The 16,893-nt window shown below is 33.6% G+C and overlaps 2 protein-coding genes across 3 annotated transcripts in view; one reads left to right on the top strand and one right to left on the bottom strand.

Annotated features, from left to right (window-relative positions):
• Lrp4 (LDL receptor related protein 4) overlaps positions 1-16,893 on the top strand; it is a 218,038-nt gene that overhangs the window by 183,201 nt on the left and 17,944 nt on the right. For both annotated transcript variants that reach the window (XM_069822956.1, XM_069822955.1), the window contains exons 25-28: positions 7,141-7,362; positions 9,664-9,907; positions 11,492-11,750; positions 14,604-15,028. In XM_069822956.1, coding sequence (XP_069679057.1) covers positions 7,141-7,362; positions 9,664-9,907; positions 11,492-11,750; positions 14,604-15,028 — 1,150 coding nt within the window. The remainder of the gene's footprint in view (positions 1-7,140; positions 7,363-9,663; positions 9,908-11,491; positions 11,751-14,603; positions 15,029-16,893) is intronic.
• The window catches only part of LOC138697590 (putative protein-lysine deacylase ABHD14B), a 242,643-nt gene that overhangs the window by 215,668 nt on the left and 10,082 nt on the right, over positions 1-16,893 (bottom strand). The window lies entirely within an intron of this gene.

The raw sequence follows: 16,893 nt of genomic DNA, 5'->3' as shown, positions 1-16,893 counted from the left end.
ATTCTTAGCTTGTTTTCTGTAGTTATAATTATTTAAAATTATATTTTAAAAAGTTTATAACAAATAATTTAGGATAACAGTATTGTTATGGTGGCTGGCCAGGTTCAAACTAAAACTGGCTTCCTGGACATTTGAAATATTTATAGAAAAACACGACATAATCACATGAAATTAAAATGCATATGATATCCTACATGTTTCACGTCAGAGGTGAAACAACATTAGGCCTAAGCGGCAAAACATTGTCAATTTGCTAGCCACAAATTTAACTGAATGGAACTTAAGAATACTGCGTAGAAACTTACACCTTTATTGCATTATTGATTTTATTATTTTCGGTGCAAGGAATATCTTATTTATTTATTTATTTATTTATTTATTTATTTATTTATTTATTTATTTATTTATTTATTTATTTATTTATTTATTTATTTACCTACGTACTATCAATAAAAACGTTTTTTTTTTGTAATTATTTTTAGTGGCAGCCTTTGTATGTAAGTATCCTACTTACGCCGTATTCTGAAGTACAGTTAATTGAGTGCAATAAAATACTATTTTCAAGCCCTAATAATTTACATCACTACTCTGAATCTTGATCTTACTTTTGTGCATGAAGTCATATTGAAAAAATACGCGTTACGTATAACGAAAGCAATGAGCAAACACAATATCACTTCAAAATCTCCCGCCTCCACTCTGCGTTGCCAAACCTACCCATTCTCCGGCTTGTAACTAAAGAAGGCTCTGTTAATACTCATTTTACACAATAAATTTAATTCCATCCAGATATCTTTGTACGATGTGTTTCATATTTTATATTTCAAAGAATAACCATACGCATATTACAAAATTTTTCTCAAAAGTAATGAATTCATGTTTACGTTGTATGTGCTTGAAATATAATTCTTTCTAGGATTGTGTAACCAGGTTGCGAATTAAGATTTCTGATGAGGGGGAATAGAATCCTAGATAGAGAATACCTTATTATATAACATTATTATTATTATTATTATTATTATTATTATTATTATTATTATTATTATTATTATTATTGCTCAACGTTTGGTCGCACTGAGTTGCTTGTCTTGCATCTTCATCATAATAATAATTATATCCATGAGCAGGCTTAAGATAAGGTGTGTAATTCCTAAGTAAGTTATTGATTGTTGTCAGCTTGCCGGTAATGATAATACATTATTAATTTTCTTTGCTTACTTTATACTTTATGAAGTAATACTCGTATTAAAACAATTATATTTTGTGAGGGGACAGAAGTTATCCCTGGCAGGAATGTTAATATGAATAATTTTATGAGAGGCGGTTAACTTTCCAACAGAGAGAGGGGAAATCTCCACATCCCTCATTAATTCGCACCCTGTGTGTAACAATGCCTTTATGCATGAAGAATAGGAAAAATAATCAAAATTAGCCAAAAACTTCAGATGCTAACAATTATAAGTATAAAGAGCAATGTGGAATTGTTCATACTGTTCCTATATAGAGTTGTAAAGCTGTGATAGACTCCCATAGAATGCCAATGTCAGTGTAGAATACGATATTTTCTTAGTAGCATTCACAGAATACAATGCAACCCTAGATACACCAAGACTCTGCCAATTGCATAACCAACAGGCGATGTTATCTAGCAGTGTTATAAAATGACGATGTAACAAGCAGATTCTATAACAAACAGATTCGTGATCTAGCTGTCAGCATTCGTCACTACAAATCATGAGATCCCGAGTTCGATTCTCGTCCTGAGCATGGAAATTTATCCTAGTGATTTCAGTTAAATAAAGATCTTGTCTACTTTCAAGTAGGAAAGGCCTATCGTAAAATTTCGTAATTTTTTTCATTTTCGGAAATGAAAATTCATTAAATGAGGGATGATGGTTGTGCAATTACGCTTTTGTACAAAACGCAAAATAGTCGTAAGCTATTTCAAATGCTTCGTGACTATACCTACAACATTTTTCCATCACCTTAATGGGATAATTTTTAGTCCACATAAAATCATTACCGGTACCAGATTTTTTTCATTTTCGGAAATGAAAATTCATTAAATGGGGGATGATGGTTGTGCAATTACACTTTTGTACAAAACGCAAAATAGTCGTAAGCTATTTCAAATGCTTCGTGACTATACCTACAACATTTTTCCATCACCTTAATGGGATAATTTTTAGTCCACATAAAATCATTACCGCTACCAGATTTTTTTCATTTTCGGAAATGAAAATTCATTAAATGGGGGATGATGGTTGTGCAATTACGCTTTTGTGCAAAACGCAAAATAGTCGTAAGCTATTTCAAATGCTTCGTGACTATACCTACAACATTTTTCCATCATCTTAATGGGATAGTTTTTAATCCACATAAAATCATTACCAGTACCATATTTTTTTCATTTTCGGAAATGAAAATTCATTAAATGGGGGATGATGGTTGTGCAATTACGCTTTTGTACAAAACGCAAAATAGTCGTAAGCTATTTCAAATGCTTCGTGACTATACCTACAACATTTTTCCATCATCTTAATGGGATCATTTTTAGTCCACATAAAATCATTACCGGTACCAGATTTTTTTCATTTTCGGAAATGAAAATTCATTAAATGGGGGATGATGGTTGTGCATTTACGCTTTTGTACAAAACGCAAAATAGTCGTAAGCTATTTCAAATGCTTCGTGACTATACCTACAACATTTTTCCATCATCTTAATGGGATAATTTTTAGTCCACATAAAATCATTACCGGTACCATATTTTTTTCATTTTCGGAAATGAAAATTCATTAAATGGGGGATGATGGTTGTGCAATTACACTTTTGTACAAAACGCAAAATAGTCGTAAGCTATTTCAAATGCTTCGTGACTATACCTACAACATTTTTCCATCATCTTAATGGGATAGTTTTTAATCCACATAAAATCATTACCAGTACCATATTTTTTTCATTTTCGGAAATGAAAATTCATTAAATGGGGGATGATGGTTGTGCAATTACGCTTTTGTACAAAACGCAAAATAGTCGTAAGCTATTTCAAATGCTTCGTGACTATACCTACAACATTTTTCCATCATCTTAATGGGATCATTTTTAGTCCACATAAAATCATTACCGGTACCAGATTTTTTTCATTTTCGGAAATGAAAATTCATTAAATGGGGGATGATGGTTGTGCATTTACGCTTTTGTACAAAACGCAAAATAGTCGTAAGCTATTTCAAATGCTTCGTGACTATACCTACAACATTTTTCCATCATCTTAATGGGATAATTTTTAGTCCACATAAAATCATTACCGGTACCATATTTTTTTCATTTTCGGAAATGAAAATTCATTAAATGGGGGATGATGGTTGTGCAATTACGCTTTTGTACAAAACGCAAAATAGTCGTAAGCTATTTCAAATGCTTCGTGACTATACCTACAACATTTTTCCATCATCTTAATGGGATAATTTTTAGTCCACATAAAATCATTACCGGTACCATATTTTTTTTCATTTTCGGAAATGAAAATTCATTAAATGGGGGATGACAGTTGTGCAATTACGCTTTTGTACAAAACGCAAACTAGTCGTAAGCTATTTCAAATGCTTCGTGACTATACCTACAACATTTTTCCATCATCTTAATGGGATAATTTTTAGTCCACATAAAATCATTACCGGTACCATATTTTTTTTCATTTTCGGAAATGAAAATTCATTAAATGGGGGATGACAGTTGTGCAATTACGCTTTTGTACAAAACGCAAAATAGTCGTAAGCTATTTCAAATGCTTCGTGACTATACCTACAACATTTTTTCATCATCTTAATGGGATAATTTTTAGTCCACATAAAATCATTACCGGTACCATATTTTTTTCATTTTCGGAAATGAAAATTCATTAAATGGGGGATGATGGTTGTGCAATTACGCTTTTGTACAAAACGCAAAATAGTCGTAAGCTATTTCAAATGCTTCGTGACTATACCTACAACATTTTTCTATCATCTTAATGGGATAGTTTTTAGTCCACATAAAATCATTACCGGTACCATATTTTTTTCATTTTCGGAAATGAAAATTCATTAAATGGGGGATGATGGTTGTGCAATTACGCTTTTGTACAAAACGCAAAATAGTCGTAAGCTATTTCAAATGCTTCGTGACTATACCTACAACATTTTTCCATCATCTCAATGGGATAATTTTTAGTCCACATAAAATCATTACCGGTACCAGATTTTTTTCATTTTCGGAAATGAAAATTCATTAAATGGGGGATGATGGTTGTGCAATTACGCTTTTGTGCAAAACGCAAAATAGTCGTAAGCTATTTCAAATGCTTCGTGACTATACCTACAACATTTTTCCATCATCTTAATGGGATAATTTTTAGTCCACATAAAATCATTACCGGTACCATATTTTTTTCATTTTCGGAAATGAAAATTCATTAAATGGGGGATGATGGTTGTGCAATTACGCTTTTGTGCAAAACGCAAAATAGTCGTAAGCTATTTCAAATGCTTCGTGACTATACCTACAACATTTTTCCATCATCTTAATGGGATAATTTTTAGTCCACATAAAATCATTACCGGTACCAGATTTTTTTCATTTTCGGAAATGAAAATTCATTAAATGGGGGATGATGGTTGTGCAATTACGCTTTTGTGCAAAACGCAAAATAGTCGTAAGCTATTTCAAATGCTTCGTGACTATACCTACAACATTTTTCCATCATCTTAATGGGATAATTTTTAGTCCACATAAAATCATTACCGGTACCATATTTTTTTCATTTTCGGAAATGAAAATTCATTAAATGAGGGATGATGGTTGTGCAATTACGCTTTTGTACAAAACGCAAAATAGTCGTAAGGTATTTCAAATGCTTCGTGACTATACCTACAACATTTTTCCATCATCTCAATGGGATAATTTTTAGTCCACATAAAATCATTACCGGTACCATATTTTTTTCATTTTCGGAAATGAAAATTCATTAAATGGGGGATGATGGTTGTGCAATTACGCTTTTGTACAAAACGCAAAATAGTCGTAAGCTATTTCAAATGCTTCGTGACTATACCTACAACATTTTTCCATCATCTCAATGGGATAATTTTTAGTCCACATAAAATCATTACCGGTACCAGATTTTTTTCATTTTCGGAAATGAAAATTCATTAAATGCGGGATGATGGTTGTGCAATTACGCTTTTGTACAAAACGCAAAATAGTCGTAAGCTATTTCAAATGCTTCGTGACTATACCTACAACATTTTTCCATCATCTTAATGGGATAATTTTTAGTCCACATAAAATCATTACCGGTACCAGATTTTTTTCATTTTCGGAAATGAAAATTCATTAAATGGGGCATGATAGTTGTGCAATTACGCTTTTGTACAAAACGCAAAATAGTCGTAAGCTATTTCAAATGCTTCGTGACTATACCTACAACATTTTTCCATCACCTTAATGGGATAATTTTTAGTCCACATAAAATCATTACCGGTACCAGATTTTTTTCATTTTCGGAAATGAAAATTCATTAAATGCGGGATGATGGTTGTGCAATTACGCTTTTGTACAAAACGCAAAATAGTCGTAAGCTATTTCAAATGCTTCGTGACTAAACCTACAACATTTTTCCATCATCTTAATGGGATAATTTTTAGTCCACATAAAATCATTACCAGTACCATATTTTTTTTCATTTTCGGAAATGAAAATTCATTAAATGGGGCATGATAGTTGTGCAATTACGCTTTTGTACAAAACGCAAAATAGTCGTAAGCTATTTCAAATGCTTCGTGACTATACCTACAACATTTTTCCATCATCTTAATGGGATAATTTTTAGTCCACATAAAATCATTGCCGGTACCAGATTTTTTTTCATTTTCGGAAATGAAAATTCATTAAATGGGTCATGATAGTTGTGCAATTACGCTTTTGTACAAAACGCAAAATAGTCGTAAGCTATTTCAAATGCTTCGTGACTATACCTACAACATTTTTCCATCATCTCAATGGGATAATTTTTAGTCCACATAAAATCATTACCGGTACCAGATTTTTTTCATTTTCGGAAATGAAAATTCATTAAATGCGGGATGATGGTTGTGCAATTACGCTTTTGTACAAAACGCAAAATAGTCGTAAGCTATTTCAAATGCTTCGTGACTATACCTACAACATTTTTCCATCATCTTAATGGGATAATTTTTAGTCCACATAAAATCATTGCCGGTACCATATTTCCGGAATGTGTTGTTGTTAACTAGTGCAGTGTTCTTGGCAATACAGCCGTTAACTCTCTTACTCTTCAAAATTTCTCACACACAGTGGATTTAGAGGAAAGGGCTGGACATCACTGAAGATGATCCTGATCCATTTCTTCCTAAAGACTGCACAATGGATAAAGTGGTAAAGAAATAATTCCAATATTTTGCTCAAATACTTTCACAAACAGTCGTGCCCTGTGAGTGATCGAAAGAATGCGACTGCACTTTTCCTTGAATAGTCAGGAATTATTATTGTTGTGCACTGAAACATTCTGGGATGTACGACAATCCTAATTCTTCTAAATGTCGGCTATGTAGTTCGCAGACTCTATATTGTCTACATATGATTACCTATTTTACAATCCATGTTGAATCTTTCGTACACTATTTTTAACACTTGAATATAAATAATTGATTAAATGGCGATCTTACTCGTGTTAATTATGTAAGTATGTCAAACATACAACACACAGATCAATTTCAGAACACACACACTATTTGACACAACTCTTCTTCACACGAACGCACCCACACAACAGGCAGCGAAGTGAGATAGCGCCGAGATCTAGTAGGCTCTGAGGATGGTGTCGAATAGCACCGAAACAGCTGTAAGTCGCACATGCTTACATAATTAACACGAGTAAGATCGCCATTTAATCAATTATTTATTTTACATTCGTCTAAAAAGTTATTTGAAAGAAAACATTTTAAGTAACATGCGGTTTATGTTTTATTCGTCACTATATCTTATGCAAACAGAAAGTTATTATAATCCATTTCAAGAGATGATATTGTCATTGTCCTAAAATTCATATTAACGGACTTATTTAATTTATGTTCACAGGAGTGTAGATATGCATAACTTAACAAGCACAGAGACGATCATTTCCACCAATCTGACAACTCCAGATGGACTAGCAGTAGACTGGATTGCGGATAATATATACTGGACTGACGCTGGTCGCAAAGTGTTAGAAGTTGCTCGTCTAGATGGGTCATCCCGTAAAGTGGTCATCCGAGATGGCCTTGATGAACCTCGTGCACTAGCTATGTTCCCACGACAAGGGTAAGTTGAACTGAATTAAAATACAAGTACATCCTTAGAAGTGACATATAAAGATATTTTGTAGGTAGCTCTATTTTTCTGATTCCTGTAGTTTTCTTCAACAGTCTCATTCCTTCTCCTTCTCCTGTTTCTCATCATCTTCATTAAATCTTTATTTTTAAAATAACATTCTTTTTAGACAGCCATATCTAAACGTAGATCTTTTAACACTAGCACAGAAATTAATTGTAACACTACTTTCGACTGTTTGCGCCCGATTGTCAATTTTTTCCACCAGATGTCACACAGCAGCAATCACAACCGTTCAATAAAGCAGTTCAAACATTACCAGGTCTACTTTTTAACTATTTTTTGGTAAAGAAATGTATACAAAATATACCAATTGCTTCAACAACTATTTTATTGATCCCTACATTAAACAATTAAAAATTAAATGCAGTTTTAAACCTTTTAATCTGAAGTCGAATGCTCTAGCACTGACAAGCAAACGTTCTGATGGGGGCAGATAAAAAAGTTAATTTTTTTCTTCCACCATGTTAATAATGTCAATAGAATTGCTTATACAAATTTTGGCCACTCGATCGCAATTACGAGGCCGTACAGAAAGTGATTTTCCCTGGGGCCGTTTATAGAAAAAAGCACAATTGCATAGAAAGATTTATTGAAACAGATACAGCAATTGTTGCGCTATTTGTCAACATATCCCCCACTGGAATTGAGACATTTGTCATACCATGGGATCAATTTTTGTGTCGTAGAAGTCAGCCGCCTCAGATCGGAACCAGCGTTTGACTGCGTCTGCACCTCTCTCTGTCGAGCCCATGATATGAGAAATGTCTCAATTTCGATGAAAAATATGTTGAAAAATAGCTCAACAATTTCTGTGTCCGCTCCAATAAATTTGTCCAATGAAATTGTGTTTTTTTTTTCTGTTAGAGGCCCCTGGCGAACTTATTTTTTTTACGGCCCTCGTAATTGCGGTCGAGTGGCCAAAATTTGTATAAGCACTTCTTTTGACATTATTAACATGGTGGAAGAAAAAAACTTAACTTTTTTATCTGCCCCCATCAAAACGTTTGCTTGTGAGCTATACCACCACCTGCTCTTAACGCGATGAAGTTTCACTATTATAATGAGGGGGAACACAGCTATGGAGACGTTGGGGGAATTGTCTCTATACCAGCATGGACGAACGGTTGTAATTATTTTATTTTTTTTTTTTTTTTTTTTTTTTTTTTTTTTTTTTTTTTTTTTTTTTTGGATCTGCTACACCCAGCTTGCAGCTTTATTTTGCAAACGTTCCTACTCACAAAATAAATAGTAATATACGTTACAAGAGCGGTATGTTGACGTTTTCATGTTCGAGGAAAAGATTGAAAAAGCGAAACGTAGTTGAGTTTTTTTAATTTCCGAGAACATGAAAACAAACATACCGCTCGTGTATCGTACATTATTTTGTGCGAAGATCGTTTATTACATACCTGAAAGAGGAATTTCTAATTAGTTGCAATGAAATCTCCATTTTGGTTTCTGTTTAATGACGGCAACTTCGGAACACCAAAATATCTTTCTTCAACATTGTTGCTATAAAATGTTTTCTGTGTTTACTATACTCCAGCAGGCCGTGATATACGTCTGTCTTTTTCCCCCCCAGTCTATAAATGCGAACTTAAAACAAACGGTAAGGTGATATAATGATTTATTTTTCATTTTAATATTTTAACAATATTATTTATATAACATATTGCAGTAATAACATCGGCATCTGGAATCTCGTTGATTTTTTCACGGCTTCCTTAATGTTAATTGTATCAGGAATGCAATAAGTTTCGTGGAGTAGTAGACTTTACTTAATTTTTGCAAATATTTAAAAACAATAATTAACATTGCAATTTAGGTGAAATTGCAGTGGTAAGTTTCCAATTTGTAATTATTACTATGTTAAACGTCTCTAAAAATAATATGTTAAAAGCCTAAAGCAGTAAAATGAATGTCGCGCTTAAGCGGTAAGAAGAGGGAAATTATTATGTGTGTTACGTTGGGAATACTGAATGTGGTATTTCACACTTACCGCGTATTGGTTCTGTGCGGAAAACAAGCAAATACGCACGATCTCGCACAAATGTCATTTTAACACTTTTACCGTAAACAACTATTAAATAATTAATACTCGTAAATATTAAAGCATTTCAAGTGCAGGTATATGACCTATAACGAAATGAATATTTTTTATTAAAAGACAAGAAACTGTTTTTGCAAATATAACCATATACTGATAGGTAACTGGAATTGTGTCTCCAGATACCTGTATTGGACTGACTGGGGAGATAATCCAAAGATTGAAAGATCCTTTCTGGATGGCTCGTCTCGTCGAATTGTTGTTGATACTGATCTTGGATTCCCAAATGGATTAGCATTGGATTATACTGCGCGCCGCCTTTATTGGGCAGATGCACTGAGAGACAGGATAGAGACATCGGATCTTCATGGCAGGAACAGGGTCCATTTAGTTCCAGAAGCAACACATCCATTTGGACTCACACAGGTATCAAATTATTTATACAAATAGCTCATATGAGTATCATGGCTATATATGCTTCTTATTGTGAAAGTTACCATTATATCTATGATTCATATTGCAGAAGTTAATTGTTAGTGCCTGTATTCATAAAGTACACATGCATTCCTACTTGAATAATTACAAAGCTAAGCTTCATCTACAGCAGAAGTTCTTAATGTTTTTTAGCCAAGACCCATAGCCAACTAGGCCATCAACTTGCGCGACCCATGGATCTATTTTGAAGTTAAACAGTGCTAATGTAATAAAACCGTACACATATTTTTTTGTACATGCTCATTGTAATACTTACCTACTTACTGGTTTTAAGGAACCCGGAGATTCATTGCCGCCCTCACATAAGCCCGCCATCGGTCCCTATCCTGTGCAAGATTAATCCAATCTCTATCATCATATCCCACCTCCCTCAAATCCATTTTAATATTATCCTCCCATCTACGTCTCGGCCTCCCTAAAGGTCTTTTTTCCCTCCGGCCTCCCAACTAACACTCTATATGCATTTCTGGATTCGCCCATACGTGCTACATGTCCTGCCCATCTCAAACGTCAGGATTTAATGTTCCTAATTATGTCAGGTGAAGAATACAATGCGTGCAGCTCTGCGTTGTGTAACTTTCTCCACTCTCCTGTAACTTCATCCCTCTTAGCCCCAAATATTTTCCTAAGAGCCTTATTCTCAAACACCCTTAATCTATGTTCCTCTCTCAAATTGAGAGTCCAAGTTTCACAACCATACAGAACAATCGGTAATATAACTGTTTCATAAATTCTAACTTTCAGATTTTTTGACAGAAGACTAGATGACAAAAGTTTATCAACCGAATAATAACATGCATTTCCCATATTTATTCTGCGTTTAATTTCCTCCCGAGTGTCATTTATATTTGTTACTGTTGCTCCAAGATATTTGAATTTTTCCACCTCTTCGAAGGATAAATCTCCAATTTTTATAGTTCCATTTCCTACAATATTCTGGTCACGACACATAATCATATACTTCGTCTTTTCGGGATTTACTTCCAACCCTATCGCTTTACTTGCTTCAACTAGAATTTCCGCGTTTTCCCTAATCGTTTGTGGATTTTCTCCTAGCATATTCACGTCATCCGCATACACAAGAAGCTGATGTAACCCATTCAACTCCAAACCCTGTCTATTATCCTGAACTTTCCTAATGGCATATTCTAGAGCGAAGTTAGAAAAGTAAAGGTGATAGTGCATCTCCCTGCTTTAGCCCGCAGTGAATTGGAAAAGCATCAGATAGAAACTGGCCTATACGGACTCTGCTGTAAGTTTCACTAAGACACATTTTAATTAATCGAACTAGTTTCTCATTGTAATAGCAAAAAAAAAAAGTGTATTCTTTTCCCACCACTTCTAAAACTTTGACTCGACTTTCTAAAACTTTATTTTCTTATTTCAGTCGTTAGTCCACCCATGTCCTAAATTTCAACAGACTACAGAGTTATTCCAAAAAGTGAAATTATGTGTAACTGAAACCTAAAATAATAAACTAGCAGTTACTAAATGTAAAAATGAACAATATTCTAGTATGGAGACCACATATACTGGACGGACTGGTATAGGAAATCTGTGGAGCGGGCAGACAAGACAACAGGGAAAGACAGAATAGTTATCCGCACTGATTTGGACGGTGTGATGGAGATACGTGCAGTTGCAGCTGGAAGGCAGACTGGCTGGACTCCATGTGCTGTGCACAACGGCGGCTGTACGCATCTGTGTTTGTTCAGGCAGAGGTCGTATGTCTGCGCATGTCCTGATACTCCAGATGATAGACCATGTTCCACAGGTAAAATTGTACAATTGTACAATATATTACATGTAATGAAGTAGAATTCTAATTAAATTAATATTTGTCATATTATTATTATTATTATGCATCTGTTGTATGGAACTCCATTACTTCCTTTTTTATACCATTAAGTACGAGAAAAATTCGTACCGGCACCGGGAATCGAACCCAGGACCCCTCAGCTGTGCGCGCTGAGTGCTCTCTAACCAACTGAGCTATGCCGGGACCCGATCCACGACGCCGGCCGAACTCCTCTCGTAGTATCGTGTTACGGCCTTACTGCCTGCATTTAAGACGATACACGTCATATATATACAGGAGCGCATTGTTAAATGAATATGGCCATAAAGTCATTTAACAATGCGCTCCTGTATATATATATATATATATATATATATATATATATATATATATATATATGACGTGTATCGTCTTAAATGCAGGCAGTAAGGCCGTAACACGATACTACGAGAGGAGTTCGGCCGGCGTCGTGAATCGGGTCCCGGCATAGCTCAGTTGGTTAGAGAGCGCTCAGCGCGCACAGCTGAGGGGTCCTGGGTTCGATTCCCGGTGCCGGTACGAATTTTTCTCGTACTTAATGGTATAAAAAAACAAACTGACTAGTCATACTAGTCGAGCAATATGTAATGAGGTGGGCGAGACCTCATTCATATTCGATACATCCATTACTTCCACTGACTCGGCTAAATTGGAGAATATTCAAAGAAATTTATTTCCTTGTGTTCTTATAGATTTTTACTAAATTCCGATGACTATAAATATGAGATTAACTGTAAAAATTTTAACTGCTGTAGTTTATTTGCCAGACGTCAAGATCTTGATTATTTATTTTTTTGTAAAGTCATTAAGGGTGATATTGATTGTGAATCATTCATAAGTAATATCAGTCTTCGTATTCCTGCTAAGGGTTTAAGATTTCATAACATTTTTTATAATAGAAATTCAAAATCTCTCTCTCCGGTCTGCAGATGTATAAAATATGCTAATTTGCATGGATTAAACTTGGATCCATTTAATGTGTAGTATACACCTTTTGAGTTTATCGTGATATATTCTTACTTGTTATTATTGTCAGATATTGCTATTTATTTTGTTGCATTTGGTCAAAAATTAATGATGACTATTATATTGATTGTATTCCATCTCACTGCCATTTCTATCATTCATTCTCATCATCATGTCTTCTGTTTTGTTTTGTTTTGTATCTTGTGCTAAACTGTAATTGGCCTTGTGCTGTTTTTTGCACGTTAATATTCTAAATAAATAAATAAAATAAATAAAAAATTATTATTATTAATAACAACAATGCTTTTCCTAGAATAAAAGATGGTGGAACTCTGTAAGATTTATTGGAATGGACAGGGAGATGATTACTGTCCAGTGCACCCAGAGTTTAATAAAATCATGTTAAAACATAATTAATCCTTACTTATTTTCGTATTTAATGCATATTACAGAGGAAATACAAATTGCTCATGGTGTTAACCAACAGAGATGACCTCAATGGACAGAGCTTCACAATATACTGGCCGAGCGAAATTCAAACATTTCTCGGTTCCACAATAAAAAATATAACAAAAAGATTCTGGAATGGCATTCCGATGCTTTCTGCCAGAAAAAGCACTTATTATTATTATTATTATTATTATTATTATTATTATTACTATTATTATTATTGTTATTATTATTGTTATTGTTGTTATTATTATTATTGTTTTTATTATTACTATTATTGTCATTATTGTTATTATTACTATTATTGTTATTATTATTGTTATTGTTATTATCATCATCATTATTATTGTTGTTATTATTACTATTATTTTTTATTATTATAATTGTTATTATTATCATTATTATTATTATTATTATTATTATTATTATTACTTTACCGTTTTTAGCTCACGAGCAAATATTCTGATGGAGGCAGATAAAAAAGTTATTTTTTTTTCTTTCACCATGTTAATAATGTCAAAAGTAGTGCCTATACAAATTTTGGCTACTCGACCGCAATAACAAGAGCCGTAAGAAAATAAGTTCGGCGGGGGCCGTTAACAGAAAAAAAAACACAATTTCATTGGAAAAATTTATTGGAACAGACACAGCAATTGTTGAGCTATTTTTCAACATATTCCCCGCCGGAATTGAGACATTTGTCATATCATGGAATCGACAGAGAGGTGCAGACGGCTGTCAAACGCTGGTTCCGTTCCCAGGCGGCTGACTTCTACGACACAAGGATACAAAAATTGATCCCATGGTATGACAAATCGACCCTCCCAAGTACTAACATTGTAACTCAATTTTTACATTTTTCAGGAGATGAAAATGAAGTTTTAAAATGATCGTGTAAATTAGTGTATACAAAAATGTAGAGTAACAATAAGATTTCACATACAATTGGGAAGGTTTAGAGCTATACAATGATAGTACTGGGAGAAAAAGAAACAATTTAAGACCATATTAACTAGGACAACTCAAAACCATAAAAAATTGAGTTACAATGTTAGTACTTGGGAGGGTCGAAATGTCTCTATTCCAGTGCGGGATATGTTGAGAAATAGTGCAACAATTGCTGTATCTGTTTCAATAAACCTTTCCATGCAATTGTGCTTTTTCTTCTGTAAACGACTCGATCGATCGACAGCACTAAAAATAACCAATTAAAAAAATACTGTTTTTGTATTCACTTTCAAATAAAACTTTCAGGCTATTAATCCTTTCATCTTGTGGCATGTTCGTTAACAGTAAAATAAATCATTGACTTAATATTGAGCAAGTGTAACTATATAAAATATCTAATAAAAACATTATTAACTGTTGTAACAGAGCCAAGCATTGTTGTCCCGAACAAGTCGACTCCAGGAGCGGATGACACTGAAAGCGATGTTGACATGTACGATGATGACGAAGATGAAGCAGTCGTACCAATAACGCCACCAAACAACAGAGTAGGTCTAGTCAACGGTGATGAGTTCGAGAAGCGAGATGAAGGGAAGAAGAAAGAAATCACATCACACATATTTATCATTACTATTTTGTTATGTCTGCTTGGAGTAGCAGTCATGATGATGGTTACTATTATATATGTCCGTCGATCATGTCAGAAGAAGTACCTCTACGCAACAGGAAGAAGTGTACTAACATTCTCAAATCCTAACTATAATGCGTCGAGTTCGGAAGTTGAAGCGAACTCTGCACAAGCTGACAAAAGACCATTCCTTTGGAAAAGACTAAAATATGACAAGTCACAGGTACGTGATAAATATGTTTCCACTGAAAAGAATATTAAATAATATATACATATAATTTAAGACATATTTACAGGACTAAAATTTATGGAGAATGTATTGGCAGTACATGTATTACTCGACCAATGCGAATGGAGCCACGGGCGTAATGTGAACTATCGCGATGCGGTATTACGAACACAAGAGCAGTAGCACCACGGCTCCGGGCTGCAGGACTCCACTGGCCTTGGTCGAGTAATACCAGTAGCTTATTGAAATACAGTAGTTACGAATAAATAGTATCACGTGTCTGGTAAGACAGATTCCAGATTTTTTAAATAAACCCCGCGACACTTGGCTGCATGTGCACAAAATATTTTAATACTACGGCAGTTCCATATTTATTTATTTATTTATTATTTTGCTAATAATTATAACATAACATATATTATATATAGGAAAAAAGCTTTAGCTCGCCCCTGAAAGAGAAGAACTCGTGCTCAGGGGCGGATTCCTGAATTGAAATTAATAAGTATACAATACAATTTGTCTTATGTCTACCATGCAATTATAGTATATAAATTTAAATTTACAATTTTTCAATTTTTATAAAATCCATACATAACTTTTTAAATTTAATACTAGAACTATTAGAATTGACAAGATTAGGATATTTAAATATAAATTTGTTATATATTCTTGGGCCTAAATTACTACTATGATTAAATACTGTAACAGTGTTGCATTTTGGTTCAAACGATCTTAAAGAATCCATACCTTTTGTTTCATAACTATGAGAATACAATTCAAAATTATTTCGATTTTTATGTATGAATTTTATTAATACAGTATAATAAATTTGTCTTATAAAGCGCGCTTACATTTAAATTTTGGGGGTTTTAAGATGCACCGTATTGGTTAGGCTTATTTTATAATTGTCTAATAATTAAATACATTTTTAAAAAGTCACTGGACTTTATTTGTTTAGTGTTACCGGTATCTTTACTTTTTCAACTGAATCTCTTTTGGCAATCATGAGCAAACATGAATGCTATCATGGACTCAAACGCAAATAGCCCTCTGCTCAAACACACGAAGTGTTGCAGTTGCAATTCTTAAGTCAGAATCTGTGTTATAGGAAAAGCCAAGTGGAACAAAATGAACTAAAAGGTACCAATGACCCAGTGGCGTATGCAGAATTTTGTCAAAGGGAGGGGGTCATTATTAAAATTATTTACAATTTATGAATATCCTTATAAAATCTCTGGAACGTAATTTTTTCACAGCCATCCAATTTTTAACAAATTTTAAATTGTGTTTAATTTTGTATAATAAAAAATGTTTGTATCATTATTACACTTACACACTAATTATATATATATCTAGAGTTAACAGTTATTTGTAGATGATAGGTAAGGCATTTTGTGCGAGATCGTGCGTATTTGCTTGGTTTCCGCACAAAACCAATCCGCGGAAAGTCTAAAATTTCACATTCAGTATTCCCAACCTAACACACATAACAATTTCCCTCTTCTTACCGCTTAAGTGACATATTGATTTTACTGCTTTAGGCTTTTAACATATTATTTTTAGAGACATTCAATATAGTAATAATTATAAATTGGAAACTTACCACTGCAATTTCACCTAAATTGCACTGTTAGTTATTGTTTTTAAATATTTGCAAAAATTAAGTAAACTCTACAACTCCACTAAAGTTACTGCATTCGTGATGCAAGTAACATTAAGGAAGCCGTGAAAAAATCAACAAGATTCCATAGACTGGGGGAAAAAAAAGACAGACGTATATCACGGCCTGTTGGAGTATAGTAAACACAGAAAACATTTTAAAGCAACAATGTTGAAGATAGATATTTTTGTTTTGCAAA

Source organism: Periplaneta americana, chromosome 4 (assembly GCF_040183065.1).
Source record: "Periplaneta americana isolate PAMFEO1 chromosome 4, P.americana_PAMFEO1_priV1, whole genome shotgun sequence".
NCBI lineage: Eukaryota > Metazoa > Arthropoda > Insecta > Blattodea > Blattidae > Periplaneta > Periplaneta americana.
This window is presented reverse-complemented; position numbering and strand designations above follow the sequence as displayed.